Source organism: Myotis lucifugus, unplaced genomic scaffold (assembly GCF_000147115.1).
Source record: "Myotis lucifugus unplaced genomic scaffold, Myoluc2.0 scaffold_25, whole genome shotgun sequence".
Classification (NCBI taxonomy): Eukaryota; Metazoa; Chordata; class Mammalia; order Chiroptera; family Vespertilionidae; genus Myotis; species Myotis lucifugus.
Window position 1 is genome coordinate 2,429,132 of NW_005871073.1, and position 16,178 is coordinate 2,445,309.

The following is a 16,178-nucleotide window of genomic DNA, read 5'->3' on the forward strand; positions in this document are numbered from 1 at the left end:
GGGCTCAGTTCTCTTTTCGCTCTCAGACATGGTGAGTGTGGCTGCGCTTTTCGCTGCAGTCTCGCTGGGTCGGGGAGGAGGCCGCACAGCGTAGTATTTAGCCGCTCAGTGATTGTAGTGTGGCTTAGCAGGTGTTGGAGGATGGTTAGGTTAAGCCACGGGCCTTGGGAGGTTTCTTGAGAGCTCAGAAAGGCTGAAATGAAATATTCCTCAGCGTTTCCTGCAGACCTCGCGGGCGCGGTTGCCGCCTGTCATTTTCTGCAGGCTTCCTGTCGGGCGGGCCTCGGGATTCAAAGGCCCGATTTTTTAATCCCACAAAACCAGACCACGTAGGCGCTGCTTTTTTCCTTCTCTATACATATGTATTTAGTGGCTCAATCTTCAGAATCGTGACTGGTAAGGTGGTAAATTTTAAATGGAATTTGGAAGAAATTTACTAACTTTTTAAAAATATATCATTGATTTTTTTACAGAGAGGAAGGGAGAGGGATAGAGAGTTAGAAACATCGATGAGAGAGAAACATTGATCAGCCGCCTCCTGCACACTCCCTACTGGGGATGTGCCCGCAACCAAGGTACATGCCCTTGACCGGAATCGAACCTGGGACCCTTGAGTCCGCAGGCCGACGCTCTATCCACGGAGCCAAACCGGTCAGGGCACTAACTTCTTTTTAGTAATCGTCATGACCTACTTAAAAATGAATACAATTCAGTGTCAGTCACGAAGTTCTAGATAATGGGGAGAATTAGACCAGCATTCTCATCACCTGGGGGCTTGTTAGAAATTCAGAAACTGACGAAAGCTGGAGAGCATAGGGCTAAAGGGACTGCTTAAGCAATGGAATAACTTGGGTGCGTAGAAAGTGCTTTGAAACCGAGTTTCTAGATTAATAAAATTGCATTAAATAACAATTGCAAGTTATTGTCCAGTTAGGTATGTTAATGCATCTGCTTGCTTATTGCCACATGTAAACCATAACTTGCCCTGAATTTGTGAGCGTTGATACTCCGTGGTGATTATTTTACTCTTTTTTTTTTTTAAATATTTTTATTGATTTTTTACAGAGAGGAAGGGAGAGAGATAGAGAGTTAGAAACATCGATGAGAGAGAAACATCGATCAGCTGCCTCCTGCACATCTCCCACTGGGGATGTGCCCGCAACCAAGGTACATGCCCTTGACCGGAATCGAACCTGGGACCTTTCAGTCCGCAGGCTGACGCTCTATCCACTGAGCCAAACCGGTTTCAGCGATTATTTTACTCTTTAAGGGAAAGATAAGCAATCGATAAAGGTCATTTTTTGGGTCTATGATGAGCCGGCATGTATTCTGAATCTAAAGTTGATTACGACTACTTTAGCTCTAGAATTACTCTGAGACCTGAAAAATAACCTGAATCATTACAAGGGCTTCAAGTTCCGAGGTGTATTGAATGTGCCCTGGGGTCAGACATTGAAAGGTAAACGTTTATGAAATCACTACTTTTAATTTTGAAAGGGCACACCACAGAAGGATGTTACCATCAAGTCAGATGCGCCTGACACCCTCTTACTGGAGAAGCATGCAGATTATATTGCATCCTATGGCTCAAAGAAAGATGATTATGTATGTATGGTTTTATGTTGAAAGTTTCAAAGTCTATTCTCCATAAGCAGTCAGTGGGTCAGTATTTATGGCCCATTCTAAGAGGTTTGAAGTACAGAATAAATTTCTACTTTTGTAGTTGAGGCAATACTTTCAAGGTCAATGATGTGTTGGCATGTATTATCTGAATTTACAGCTGATGTGTAATAACACTAGCTCTAGAATTACTCTGAGACCTTGAAAAACTTTTACCTTGAGTTTTAAACATTATAGAATAATTTTTCTCTGGGACGATCTTTGAATAAAGTAGTGAGCAGCTCACCTGAAAGTAAATATTTTTCCCTTTAGTGTCTCAACAGCTGGATTACCATGGAAAATACCTAGTATTGATAAATTCTTGACTTAAAGTAATATGTTCCCATAACCATGTCATTATGGAGTCATTAAATACGATGTAGGTACTCTGAAAGAAATGTTCTCCCCGAACTTAAAAAAAAGTAGGTCTTCTCATTTACTCTTCTGGTTAAAGCCCTGTTTGGTCAGTCACAAGTGAGTTTATCATACGCTTCTCAGATAGTGGAACTTCTGTCCCCCAAATTTGAGAGCCACAAATTTAAACTTATCATTGATAGGATTAAATGTTTATATGTTTGGTTTCTGACCCAGCATGAATTCAAACTGACACATTAAAGTAATTGTGTATTTTAGGAGTACTGTATGTCTGAGTACTTGAGAATGAGTGGCGTCTATTGGGGTCTGACTGTAATGGATCTCATGGGACAACTAAATCGCATGAATAAAGAAGAAATTCTGGCATTTATTAAGTCATGTCAACACGAGTGTGGTGGAATAAGTGCTAGTATTGGACATGATCCTCATCTTTTGTACACTCTGAGTGCTGTCCAGGTAAATACTGATTAAAATTTGGCAATCTTGGTAGTGTATGCTCTTAACCTGAGGGGAAATTTGAAACCAGGAAAGTAATAAAATGAGTATGTCAAAAAGTTACCCTAAGTTTTGCAAATGAAGTCTTTTTAACAAGGTCAATGATGTGATGGCATGTATTAGCTGAATTCAAAGTTGATGCAAATTCTAAATTACACTGAGACCTTGGATGGTAAAAGGTTTAGTTATGTAAATATTTGGGAAATCACAAGGTGGCATTAAATGTTTTAATTTTCATATTGAAGATCCCACAAATAAGGGTTTAAAGTCTACATAAGTTAGACTATTTAAGAGTTAAAATTTTAAGTTATAATTTATATGTAGAAAAAATGCTTTTAGAAGTTTGGATTTTAATACCTATAATTTTATTGCATAGAAGATACTTTGCATGTTTGAGAAAAGTTTATAATATTCCTAGATAAAAGGACATGCTTGCTTGACTTAAAAGACAGTTGAAGAAGAACATTAGAATCAATTAGGGTTGAAGATGTATTTAACTTTTTTTTGTTACAGATTCTTACTCTGTATGATAGTATTAATGTTATTGACGTAAATAAAGTTGTGGAATATGTTCAGAGTCTACAGAAAGAAGATGGTTCTTTTGCTGGAGATATTTGGGGTAATGTCATTTTAATTCATTCTACCAAATATACCAATCTTAAAATGTTATGGTGTTTATTGTAATAAGCTTTGCTGCATATTTTTAAGTACAGTTAATTGGAGACTTTGCTAATTTATAAGAAGTTTTTTAAAAAGTTTTTCATCTTTTCAGGTCCCACTAAGCAGCTGGTCTAACTGGAGTTAATAGTCTGCTGGAAGTTCCAGCATGCACTGAGCTAGTTATGTCAGCCTACAGGAGCACTGGAACAGAGGGGGTCAGTCTAAAAGATAAGGTAGGTGAAATTTTGTCCCCCCAATATTTGGTGGGTTTGTAAAGTTCTTAAAAAACTGCTTACTGGCAAGGGAAAGATGATAAAAACTTTACAAACTTACTGAGTATTTGAGTGGAGGGAGGGAATAGTATTTTACTTGATAAATTAGATAATCTCTACTTCAGGGCTGAATACAGTGCAGGCCGGAGAGACCAGCTGCTTCATGGGATGTGAAAATCTACTTATATGTAATAGGGTAAGTTCATTATTATTAGAAACTAACTAGTCCTTTTGGCTCTGTTAATTATTACCTTCCCTCTCTGGGTACTGTGTAAACAACTCTAGATAATTTGCTGTATTTTGTCAAAGCATTTTTCTAGATCTTAGTTTTCTTAGAAGTAAAATGATTTCACTTTAGATTTAGCTTTCCTTCTGGAGACCTACAAGTAAATTTTAAGTTTTAACCATAGTAATTGTACAGAATAACTTGTGTATGTTATGATCTGAAGCGTATAGTAACACTTAAGTTTTGGTTTGATTCCTTTTATTTTTAGGAGAAATTGATACAAGATTCTCTTTTTGTGCTGTGGCAACTTTGGCTCTATTGGTAAGTTATGACTATTGTATTGGAATTAATTAGTGCCCATGGTTACTCTGGAATTTATAGGCATTGTTTTTTGTTTGTTTATAGGGGAAGCTGGATGCTATTAATGTGGAAAAGGCAATTGAATTTGTTTTATCGTGTATGAACTTTGATGGTGGATTTGGTTGTAGGCCAGGTTCTGAGTCCCATGCTGGGCAGGTAATTCACTAATGCAGATTAAAATATGTTAATAGCAATTTTAGTGTTTGTTAAATATGAGTGAAGTTAATTTGACCAAAGGTAATATAATGTGGGATGTTACATTATAGTTGATTAATTGCTGATTAAGGAAGGCCTTTTTATTTTTTTTTACAATAGTTTGCTTTATGTACATTCACCTGCTGGTGAAACACTCCGACCCAGTCAAACATAAGTAGGTTTATAATCACCAAAAATACATTTTGATTTTCCATTAGTGTTTATATATATATATATATATATATATATATATATATATATATATATATATATGGAAGAGGAAGGGAGAGAGAGAAACTGATTTGCATTCATTGGTTGATTCTTCTATGTGCCCTGTCCAGGGATTGAACCTCAAACCTGGGTGTATCCAGATTACAGTGCTCTAACCAACTGAGCTACCTGGCCTGGGCTCCATTAGTTTTTAACTAAATAACTGAAAGCAGCTTGTTCCTATATTTGCTATGCCAGAGAACATTGTATACATATAAATAGTTGTGAAATAAAATAGTATCTTAGTCATAGAGAACTTTTGACAATAGTATTTCTTTGCAAAATTTGATCCTAGTAATAGTATGCTTAGGTGAATACTATTTGAGTATGCTTAGGTGTTTTTTTTCTGTTTTTTTTTTTTTTCCAAATAATTATGTGATATTTCCATGTTCAATTGTCAGGAAATTTTTAGACATAAAATGGAGTTTTAATTGAGTAGTTTTTATCACTTATTGCAGATTATTATACACCTGTACTTTATGTCTGTAATTTTAGATCTATTGTTGCACAGGATTCCTGGCTATTACTAATCAGTTGCACCAAGTAAACTCTGATTTACTTGGGTGGTGGCTTTGTGAACGGCAGTTACCTTCAGGTGGACTGAATGGAAGGCCAGAGAAGGTATTGTTTCAGAAGATACATTGTGTTCTAACAGCTTTATAACTTTAGTGAGTGCTGTTTTATTTTAACTTTTTTAATATTGCTCTTGTAAATCGATAGTTAGCTTTTTATCTTCCGTTCATTATAATTTTTCTGTTGTACCATGAAAAAAAAAAGGCCCTGTACTTTGCCTATTCACCCCTCTGTCCTCCCCCAGATCCCTGGGAAACACTGATCTTTTTACTAACTTTAGTTTTGCTTTTTCCAGAATGCATATAGTTGGCATTATATAGAATTGCTTCTTTCACTTAGTAATATGCATAAGTTCCTCTGTATCTAAAATACACTTTTGAAGAAAAGATGTGCATGGTGCCTTCTGATGCTTGTTTTATAAGTTTATGTCTTTTGGTTTTCCCTATCCTGAAGTAAATTCTTGAATTGTCTAAAGGAGAATACAAAAATGGCAAATATTCTTAGCTTTAAAATATGTTTATGTTCACACATAATCTGAATTCTGAGTGGATCTTTCCTCCCTCATCCTTCTCAAGGCCTTGCATTTCTCAGGCATTGAAATGAAGCTAATTCTTCAAACCTTTTAATTTCTGGGTATATACCAGGGAATAATTCATGCATTAAATGGTGTATGTCTGGGAGCCAGACTACTGTTAAGTGAACACATTCATCTAGTGTAGAAACTTCTTCTACGTTGATTTATGGGTGTGAAGGGACAATGGATTTGCCAAGCCAAAGAGATATTTTTTTAATTGCTAAAACTTTTTATTCAATATTTTTATTATCTCTCCCCCCACCCCACCCCCCAAAAAAAGAAAAACCTTTAATTTTTGACACTTGGATTTGGAAGAAGGGAATTAATTTTTCTTAAGTTCAGTTTTGTTTAGATCACACACATTAAGCTCTAAATTGGGTCTTTAAGGGCCAGATAGTAAATATTTTCAGCTTTGTAGTTTATGGTCTTGTTGCTGCCCAAAGAGCAAATGCTTCCATAGACAGTAAGATTATGGACATGGCTCTGTTGCAATAAAATTATGGGTACATTTTGTGCTTCATATGATTTTTCTGTCGAACATTTTTAAAACTACACATGTAAACTATTTGGTGGTAGTCTAGATTTGACTTAAGCTATAGTTTGCTGAGTCCTAACCCTAAAAATATATTATAGGTGCATAGTGCTTTTATCACTTTTGTTTGCTTGATATTTCTAATAAGTTGGGGGTGAGTGGGGTAGGGAAATAACCACAGGTGGTTTCTAGTTAAGGTCCTATGGAAAACCTGGGCAACTTTAAACAATTCGGAGTGGCAGTTAACAGGAACCAGCATTTTAACAATGTAGGACAATGTTTTTCTTTATTGTTGGCTATTATAGGTGCCCCCATTTTTTTCTCCTTTTGCCTCCCTTCTCCTCTGGCCATCATGTGAATGATTTACCCAAGGATCTTATTGAAGATTGTATTCAGCCTCAGGTGGTGTCTTCTGCGCCTTTTTTAAAAAAATATATATATTTTTATTGATTTCAGAGAGGAAGGAAAATAGAGATAGAAACATCAGTGATGACAGAGAATCATTGACTGGCCGTATCCTGCATGTGACCCATTGAGTATCGAGCCCATAGCCCGGGCATGTGCCCTGACCTGGAATCAAACCATGACCTCCTGGTTCATATGCTCAACCACTGAACCACGCCAGCTGGGCTCTTGAATTTCTTAAATTGTATTTTGAGGGGCCAGGCTTCAGGTGATTTTTAAGCAGATCTATCCACTACCTGGGGAGTACTTGTTGAAAATGCTCTTCTTGGGGATATGCAATATCCATCATCATAGATTTCATCTTACTACCAGCTATTTGAGTAAGGGACTGAGTTAGGCATTCATTGCAGAAGAAATAAAAGTAGATGGTTTTTTTTCTCTTTTTTTCCCCACAAAGTACTGAAACACATAGCATGCCTTTCTATGAATTGGAGTATTTGGTCTTTTCCAGTGATTTTCTTTAATTCTAAGCAGTTATGTTAATGAATTTCAGCATTTCAAATACTGCATGTCAGTATAGTCCTTGATTCCTCCCCATCCCAACCCAAGTGGACTAGAGAATAAAAATTGTGGCAACTTTGTGGTTTTTTTCTCTCCTAGTTACCAGATGTATGCTATTCATGGTGGGTGTTGGCTTCCCTAAAGATAATAGGAAGGCTTCATTGGATTGATCGAGAGAAACTGCGCAGTTTCATCTTAGCGTGTCAAGATGAAGAAACTGGAGGATTTGCAGACAGACCAGGAGATATGGCAAGTACATTTCTGACATAGTCACGTAACAATTACATTTCAGTGTTTTCCATTACTTTTGTGGTTCTAAGCTATTCCAGACTTAGAAATAGATGGTATTTCCTAGTGTTGCTTTGAAAGCAGTATGCTTTTTTTTGGTAATTTTTGAGACTGCAAAGAATAGTAAAACAAGTTTGCAGAAATTTCTCATGACATTTCCAAAATAGTGCATGGTTAACATCACAATTTGAAGCCATTTTTATTACGAGAACTTGAAGCATATATTCAAGTAGAGAAAATACAGTGGGCTCCACTATAGCCATCGTTCAGAAGCAGGGTTTTAGAAGTTTTTGTTTTCTAATAATCTGAATTCTCATTTTTTTATAGGTAGATCCTTTTCATACTTTATTTGGAATTGCTGGATTGTCACTTTTGGGAGAAGAACAAATTAAACCTGTTAATCCTGTTTTTTGCATGCCTGAAGAAGTACTTAGGAGAATGAATATTCAGCCTGAACTAGTGAGCTAGGTTCATTGATGCAAAGTTGCTTAGTATAATTTTGTCATCCTAAAATTTCTGTTTTTGAAGTGCTTGTCATACTTAAAAATGACTGTTAATATTTTATATATGAGTTGTGATTGTGATAATTTTAATAAATTATATAAGTATACATATTGTAAAATAAAGGCCTATCTTCAGCTTTTGCTTTTCTTATAGAATGCTGTCATTCTGAATACAATATTTTGTTTATACTTCAATGTATTTAAATTTCCCTAAGAGTAATAACGCTAGTTAATGAAGTCTTGTATTTGACTTGATTTTCCCATGTGCTCCCTCCATGTTATGTAATGATAGTTCATGTAAATTGGTCTATGTCAATGAAATTGTTAACTGATTAAATATTGATATGCCCCACATGAATTAAAAGATGCACAAAGTGAAATAAACTTGAAATTTGGGAGTTATTTCATAGGCTTATGGTTATTCTGAGTTGGTCACAGAGTAATTTTGGTAAATGACAGTTCACCATCTTAGAATATGATTGATATCTGGGCTACACTTTATGCTGATTTTTAACATTTTATGTCAGAATGCCAGCTACTGACTACCAAAGGGTTTGCTTCCCCCACCCTCCCAATAAGGAAACAGGAGATAGTTACTATAATATTTTTGTATATGTGTTTTCAGATAGACTATATTTCCTGTCTTGCATTCTTGGTGAAAATAAGGTATTTTTAAGAACATTTGTAAGATCACAGAAGTAGAAGTAATTTATGGAAGAAATGGACTTCGGAAATAAGTTATAGATGCAAAGGAAGGGTCCCTGGAGCTTAGAAGTGAGGAAGGTCAAAGTGATGTGCCAGGGATGGGAGGTGAAAGGCAGGCCTACTCCCAGGAGGGAGAGCATGCTATGAACATTTTTCTTGGCAGTTGAAATCTGTTTTAAACATGTTGCAATATCTTGTGTACTAGTCATTTTAGGAGTAGTTTTCCACATGAGTAATTGTAGGGCACAGCTATAGGGTTAAGCCTCGACTGACCTGCTGGCAAAGCCACAAACAAGTCCCAGCTTAGAGGGTACAGTCCTTGGCATAATTAGGCTTGACCTTATGACGCTCCTTAGATCTTATCAGAAGTTAATGGGCTGAGGGAGATGTAGCAAGTGCTGCCAAAACAAGTGAAACAAGAACATTGTAAGTAACTATGGTGACCACTACCTTGTTTACCTCTGGCTATAAAATAAAGGCTCAGCTTGCCTCTGGATCTCTCTCTCTGTGGCCTCAGCCAGGCACAGGAAGATCCACCTAGACTCAGCTTTTTCTCTGTCATTTCTTCATCCTTCACCGCCCTCACTCAGCCTTTTGAACCCTTGGCTGAACTGGCTTGGCACAAGTAATGATGGTTCACTTAACACATTGATCAGTGTCAATTTTACATTAGATTTTTTTGAGTGTCCAATAGCATTTGATAATTCACTAGTCTTTCTGAAAGCTTGGAGGTCATTGGATGGAACAGCTTATTCAAATGGTATTTTTGAAGAATCGATGTCTATGGCCACTGCATATGGGTGGACTATGCTGTGAATATCTGATTTATTATAGTTAATTGAATGAATTCAATAATGTTTTAAAGGAATATCTAATGGTATCCAGAGTATTTTACTTTTTTTTTCAATCCTATAATTTCTATAAAGCTATGGTACTATTTCCATATTCATGAAAACTGAACAGATACAGAACTTAATTTCCCAAAGGTTATTTGTTGAGAAGATATAGTTTGAAATTTTGTAATTTGCTCCTAACTAAATTACCTGTGTGAAAGCACAGTAGTAGAAATTGAGATTGGGAGCTGTTGTTAAATCTCTCCCAAGAGAGATCCATTGTTTGCCTGGTTCCTATTTCTTAATGGTTGAAGGATAACAGTCTTGTGGATGCTTATGCAGTAAGGTTAATGGCTCTTTCCTGTATTAGCCACAAGACCAATGTTAGATGTGTTGTACTATCAAATGAGAGCATTAAAAGGAAGCTAGCCGTAACCGGTTTGGCTCAGTGGATAGAGCATCGGCCTGCGGACTGAAAGGTCCCAGGTTTGATTCCGGTCAAGGGCATGTACCTTGGTTGCGGGCACATCTCCAGTGGGGAGTGTTCAGGAGGCAGCTGATCGATGTTTCTAACTCTCTATCTCTCTCTCTTCCTCTCTGTAAAAAATCAATAAAATATATTTAAAAAAAAAGGAAGCTAGTGTGGCCCTGGCTGGTGTGGCTCAGTTGGGCACTGACCCCATGCACCAACAGGTCACAGGTTTGATTCCTGGTCAGGACACTTGCCTGGGTTTGGGGCTCCATGCCCAGTAGGGGGCGTGCAGGAGTCAGCCAATTGATTGTTCTCTCATCAATGTTTCCCTTTCCCTTACCTTCCTCTCTAAAATCAACAAAATCATATTTCTAAGAAGCGAATGTGTTTGGGAGTATGTGGGAAATACTAAATTAGGCCTTGGGATGAGGGAAATGAAGAATGAGGCAAACTAATGGTCATTGGTGAGCCATAAATTCCGTTCAAGTGATAACCTGCAGGTTGAGGAGGGCTGTACTTCAGATTAAAGCTCATAACCAAATCCTGTGGGAGGTGATGGGCTTGGAAACCACTGGGAGTACTTAGGTGCGGATGGGGGAAAGACGTGCCCATGCGGCAAGCTGGAGTCCTGGGCGCCTGCGCCCTGCTTCTCTGCGCCTGCGCCCTGCGGCTCTGCGCCTGCGCCCTGCCGCTCTGCGCCCTGCGCGCTGCCCTCCCGCCTTTTCCTGCGTCGCTTCTGTCCCTGGGCCACGTTGCTCTGTCCGTGGGCTAAGGGTCTTTCCGAAATCTCCCGGTGCCTGCGGAGTGTGAGGATGCTGAGGCCGGAGATCTCATCCACCTCGCCTTCGGTCCCTGCGGCTTCCCAGTCGTCCGCGGAGCCTTGGTCACAAGGGCCCCGCTACAATTTCGGACTCCAGGAGACCCCTCAGAGCCTCCCTTCAGCCAAGGCCTCTGCCTCCACCCCCTGGGGCACGTCCGGGGCCGCGGGCGACCGGAGCAGCAGCAGCAGCCTCCCGGGGCCTGTGCCCAGCGCCCTGCCGGCTCCCCGCGCTCCAGGCAAGGAGAGGTGGGGGGAATTGCCGCGGGTGGCGGCCTGCAGCCCCCGGGGGCTCCGGGAGGTGGTTGGTGGTTAGTTAGCGCAGAAATCTCAGTAGTGGTTTGGTTGGAGGAGGAGAACCGGGTGCCCTGGAAATGTGATGGTCAGAGTGATTAACAGGCTGACGGTCCAAACTGGTTTGATTACAAGGCTGTGATGGCGGATGGCTAAGTCCCGGGGAAGACTGAACTGTCCGGTATAATGACCCTCCTCCCCGCGACCGCCCCCCCCCCCCGCCCCCCACCAAAGTCCAGTTGGCCATTGAAGGAACAGTGTAAGTGTGTGGGTGTTAGGGCCACCGGCCCCACCCAATCGAAAATCCCTGTGTAACTTCTGACTCCCCCAAAACTTATACTAATAACCTTCTGTTGACCGAAAAGCCTTACCACCAATAATACAAACAATAAATTAATGTGTATTTTGTATGTATTAATACTGTATTCTTACAATAAAGTAAGCTAGAGGAAAAAAAATGTTATTAAGAAAATCAGCCCTAGCCGGTTTGGCTCAGCAGATAGAGCGTCGGCCTGCGGACTGAGGGGTCCCAGGTTCGATTCCGGTCAAGGGCATGTACCTGGGTTGCGGGCACATCCCCAGTGGGAGGCAGCTAATCGATGTTTCTCTCTCATCGATGTTTCTAACTCTCTATCCCTCTCCCTTCCTCTCTGTAAAAATTCAATAAAATATATTTTTTTTTTAAAAGAAAGAAAATCAGCCCTAGCCAGTTTGGCTCAGTGGGTAGAGCACCGGCCTGTGGACTGAAGGGTCCTGGGTTCGATTCCTGTCAAGAACGTGCACCTCGGTTGCAGGCTCCTTCCCGCTGGGTCCCTGGTCATAGGGAGCCTGCAGGAGGCAACCAATGGATGTGTTTCTCTCACATCGATATTTCTCTCTGCCTTTCCCTTTCTCTTCCACACTTAAAAAATCGATGGAAAAATATCCTCGGGGAGGATTAAAAAGAATCATAAGGAAGAGAAAATACATTGCTAGTATTTATTTAAAAACACCCAACACAAACCACGTATAAGGAGGACCTGCATAGTTCAAACCCTTGTTCAAGGGTCAGCTATGTATGACAAAATGACGGAATTTATGTAGTTTGGTGATAGGAATGGTGAGCATCTTGGCTCCTGAACTTAAGTCTCCAAGCCTTCTAGGATGTGATGAAAATATATTAAACTTAACATTTTATCTAATTCAGGTTAATGGTATGTTTAATATTACAAAATGTATGTCCTTCAAGGTGAGTTCAACTCATTTGTTTTATATTTGGTCACTCCATGGCAAAACCATCACTTTTTTTCACATGCTATTGCAACTTAATGGTAAGTTCACAAATGTCAAATCCAATGGTCACTTTTCAGTTTCATCTCCTGTGACCTTTCCACTGTATTTAATACTAGAGGCCCAGTTCCAGAAATTCATGCACAGGTAGGGTCCCTAGTGGCTGCTGGCCACCAGCTGGGGCCTTCCTTCGTTCCACGCCACCCTCTGGTGGTCAGTGCATGTCATAGCGAGCGATCGAACTCCTGGTAGGTCGAACTCCTGAGGGGACACTTTGCATATTAGGCTTTTATACATTTAGATTTTCATGAGTCTTTTCATGAATTCTCTTTTTTCTTCAATCTGTAATTTCTTTATTGATTAAGGTATTACATATGTGTCCTCATCCCCCCATTAACCCCCAACCCCCCCAACCCCACTCATGCTCTCATCCCCCTATTGTCTGTGTCCATTGGTTGGGCTTATATGCATGCATACAAGTTCTTTGGTTGATCTCTCCCCCTTACCCCCACCCTCCCCTACTTTCCCTCTGAGGTTTGATAGTCTGATCGCTGCTTCTCTGTCTCTGGATCTGTTTTGTTCATCAGTTTATGTTGTTCATTATATTCCATAAATGAGTGAGATCTTGTATTTATCTTTTTCTGACTGGCTTATTTCACTTAGCATAATGCTCTCCAGTTCCATCCATGCTGTTGCAAATGGTAAGAGTTCTTTCTTTTTTAAAGCAGTGTAGTATTCCATTGTGTAGATGTACCACAGTTTTCTAATCCACTCATCTGCTGATGGGCACTTAGGCTGTTTCCAAATCTTAGCTATGGTGAATTGTGCTGCTATGAACATAGGGGTGCATATATCCTTTCTGATTGGTGTTTCATGAATTCTCTTAATTTGACTTTCTTGGCTCTACTCCCAGTTTTTTCTTGTCTTCCAGAGAACTGTGCTCACCTTTGTGAGTTTTCTAATTGTTGGTTTGTCCTTAGTTCTTCCTAGACCACTTCAACTTGGATGTGATTACCACAACTCTGATTTCATCTATGTTCCAAATTCCTTTCAGACTGTCCTCTGGAGGAGTTTCTAGTGAGGGACCAGTGGACACCTCATACTCACTATATGAATAAATGAATTCATCTCCTTATCTCAATCATTGGGTTGTCTAAATCTTTTAAACTTAGAAGACTTCAACAATTCAAGTATTCCCTCACAACATCCAAATATAGTCCTGTTTATCTTCCAAATATGTCTGTCCCTTTCTGTTTCTGTGCCATTACAGAACCGCATTATTTTACATCTGAATTATTGCATCAAACTCCTAAGCATTCCTTTTTCCAAGCTTAGTGTCACCAGAGTCAGGGGAAATGAAAATCTTATATCCCTTGACACTTAAATTAGTGGTTCTGTATTTGCAGGTATGAGGTCAAACTCTAACAGGACAACCAAGGGCCTTTGGGGTCTGTTTTCCAGTCTTTACAGCCTATCGCAGATCATTTATATTGACCCTATTTTCTAACCTAACTGGGCTACATGAAGTTTGTCCAAAGCAGCATGCATGTTCACATTGTCAGTATAATTCCCCTCTTCATGAATTGCTTTTCACACACTTATTTTCAACAGTAATAACAGTCACTAATTAATGAGCACCTACTGTGTTCTAGCTCCTTATTAGGCATGTGGTATTTTTGATCCTCACAAAGAGTTATGTTAGGATCTGAGCATAATAATATTCTGTGTCCCCTAGGAACTTATAGTTCAGTAGGGAAGACAGACTTGAATATCAATAAATAAATTTCTAAAATAACTAGCTATTCATGGATTTTTTTAGGTCTTTATAAGAAAGGTAGGGAACAAAAAAATTTTATAGAGGACGTGCAACTTGAACTGGTATTGAAGCATTACTAGGACAAAGAACGTCAGCTAAAGAGAAGAGAAACTGAATAGTCTTAAGAGAAAACCTTGTGCAAAGGCACAGAAGTCTGATATAGGATATCATGCTTATAGGACTGCACCTAATTTTGACTAGAGCAGAAGGGTGATCTGATATAAACCTGGAGTACTTGTAGCAGTTTGGTCTGGGAAAGAAATAGGTTTTGTCTGCCATGCCAGCAACAGGCTTTGGTGACTGGATAAACAGTAGTATTGTTTCCTGGAAAAAAAAAACAAGAATTTTGTTGGAGAACCAACTTTTAGAGGGAAAATGATAATTCTGTATGGACATGTTGAGTGTGAAGAATCTCTGGGATATATGTGTATATTCATATTAAGGCAATTGAATATATGGATCTAGGGCTAAGAAGAGAAATGGGAGAGATACAGATTTGTAAATTACCACTGTATTTGAGGCCAGAGGGGAGAAGATAAGGTGCAGCAAAAGAGAGGTCAAGGAAATTGGTGGAATGAACTTAGGGTCTAAAAGTAACCTGAGAACAAGACATACTCCTCTCTGTCTCCAGATTCTGGTAACCTCTCCCTTCCTTAGCTCCTTTAAGCCTATAGATGGTAATGGAGCACACTTTGTTCTGGATCTACACACTTCTTTATGATGATATCCTTACACCCTCTCCATACCTTTGTAAATAATTCCCTTTATCAAACTCTCCTAAAATAATTGTAGTTTGAATATGTCATCCAATTCTTGCTGGGACCCATACAAAGGAATTATATTTTACTAGAGGCCCGGTGCACAAAAATTTGTGCACTTGGGGGGGAGGAGGTCTCTCAGCCCGGACTGTGCCCTCTCGCAGTCTGGGACCCCTAGGGGGATGTCCACCTGCTGGCTTAGGCCCGCTCCCTGGGGGATTGGGCCGAAGCTGGCAGTCAGACATCCCTCTGGCAGCACGGAGCCCTTGGGGGATGTCCACTTGCCAGTGGCGAGCAGGCCTAAGCTGCAGTTGGACATCCTTAGTGCTGCCGAGGAGGCGGGAGAGGCTCCCACCACCACCGCTGTACTTGCAGCCGTCAGCCTGGCTTGTGGCTGAGCAGAGCTCCCCCTGTAGGAGCACACTGACCACCAGGGGGCAGCTCCTGCATTGAGCGTCTGTCCCCTGGTGGTCAGTGTGTGTCATAGTGACCAGTCATTCCCAGTCATTCTGCTGTTAGGGTCAATTTGCATATTACCCTTTTATTATATAGGACTAGAGGCCCGGTGCACAAAAATTTGTGCACTCGGGGGGGAAAGGGGGTCCCCCAGCCCGGCCTGTGCCCTCTCGCAGTCTGGGACCCCTCGGGAGATAACGACCTGCTGGCTTAGGCCTGCCCCCGGGTGGCAGAGGGCACGCCCAATCCCTAGGTGCAGTCCCTGGTCAGGCTCAGAGCAGGGCCGATTGGGGAGTTGGGGCGCCGTCCCCTCATGCACAGAGCAGGGCAGATAGGGAGGTTGCGATGCCACCCTCAGTCACGCTCAGGGTATGGCTGATTGGGGGGTTGGGGCACCGCCCCCTGTCACACTCAAGGCAGGGTCGATGGGGAGGTTGCGGCACCACCCCCTGTCACGCACAGAGCAGGGCCCATCAGGGGGTTGAGGAGCTCCCCCCTGTCATGCACAGAGCAGGGCCGATCAGGGGGTTGGGGCGCTGCCCCCTGTCACTCACAGAGTAGGGCCGATAGGGGAGTTGGGGCACCCCCCCCGTCACACACAGAGCAGGGCGGATCAGGGGGTTGGGGCGCTGCACCCTGTCACACTCAGGGCAGGGCCAATGGGGAGGTTATGGCTCTACCCTGTCACACATAGAGCAAGGCCCGTGGAGGGGGGTTGGGGCGCCACCCTCTATCACTCATAGAACAGGGCCGATCAGGGGGTTGGGGCACCGCCACTGTCACACTCAGGGCAGGGCCGATGGAGAGGTT

At 41.0% G+C, this 16,178-nt stretch overlaps 2 protein-coding genes and 3 non-coding genes across 5 annotated transcripts in view; all 5 read left to right on the forward strand.

Annotated features, from left to right (window-relative positions):
- Positions 1-8,350, forward strand: RABGGTB (Rab geranylgeranyltransferase beta subunit). The gene is made up of 9 exons (XM_014453584.2): positions 1-31; positions 1,498-1,605; positions 2,293-2,490; positions 3,043-3,148; positions 3,956-4,008; positions 4,093-4,203; positions 5,008-5,133; positions 7,257-7,406; positions 7,773-8,350. The coding sequence occupies exons 1-9, from the start codon at positions 29-31 to the stop codon at positions 7,911-7,913; spliced, it is 996 nt and encodes a 331-aa protein (XP_014309070.2). The 5' UTR covers positions 1-28; the 3' UTR covers positions 7,914-8,350.
- On the forward strand, positions 1,305-1,383 carry LOC111825426. Its single transcript, XR_002828580.1, has one exon. It is a non-coding gene; the product is annotated as a small nucleolar RNA SNORD45 (small nucleolar RNA).
- On the forward strand, positions 1,742-1,823 carry LOC111825424. The gene has a single exon (XR_002828578.1). It is a non-coding gene; the product is annotated as a small nucleolar RNA SNORD45 (small nucleolar RNA).
- On the forward strand, positions 2,626-2,696 carry LOC111825425. The gene has a single exon (XR_002828579.1). It is a non-coding gene; the product is annotated as a small nucleolar RNA SNORD45 (small nucleolar RNA).
- A 2,420-nt stretch (positions 8,351-10,770) lies between the features above and the next one.
- The window catches only part of MSH4 (mutS homolog 4), a 70,209-nt gene continuing 64,801 nt past the window's right edge, over positions 10,771-16,178 (forward strand). The window contains exon 1 of the mRNA XM_023751810.1: positions 10,771-11,005. Coding sequence (XP_023607578.1) covers positions 10,771-11,005 — 235 coding nt within the window. The remainder of the gene's footprint in view (positions 11,006-16,178) is intronic.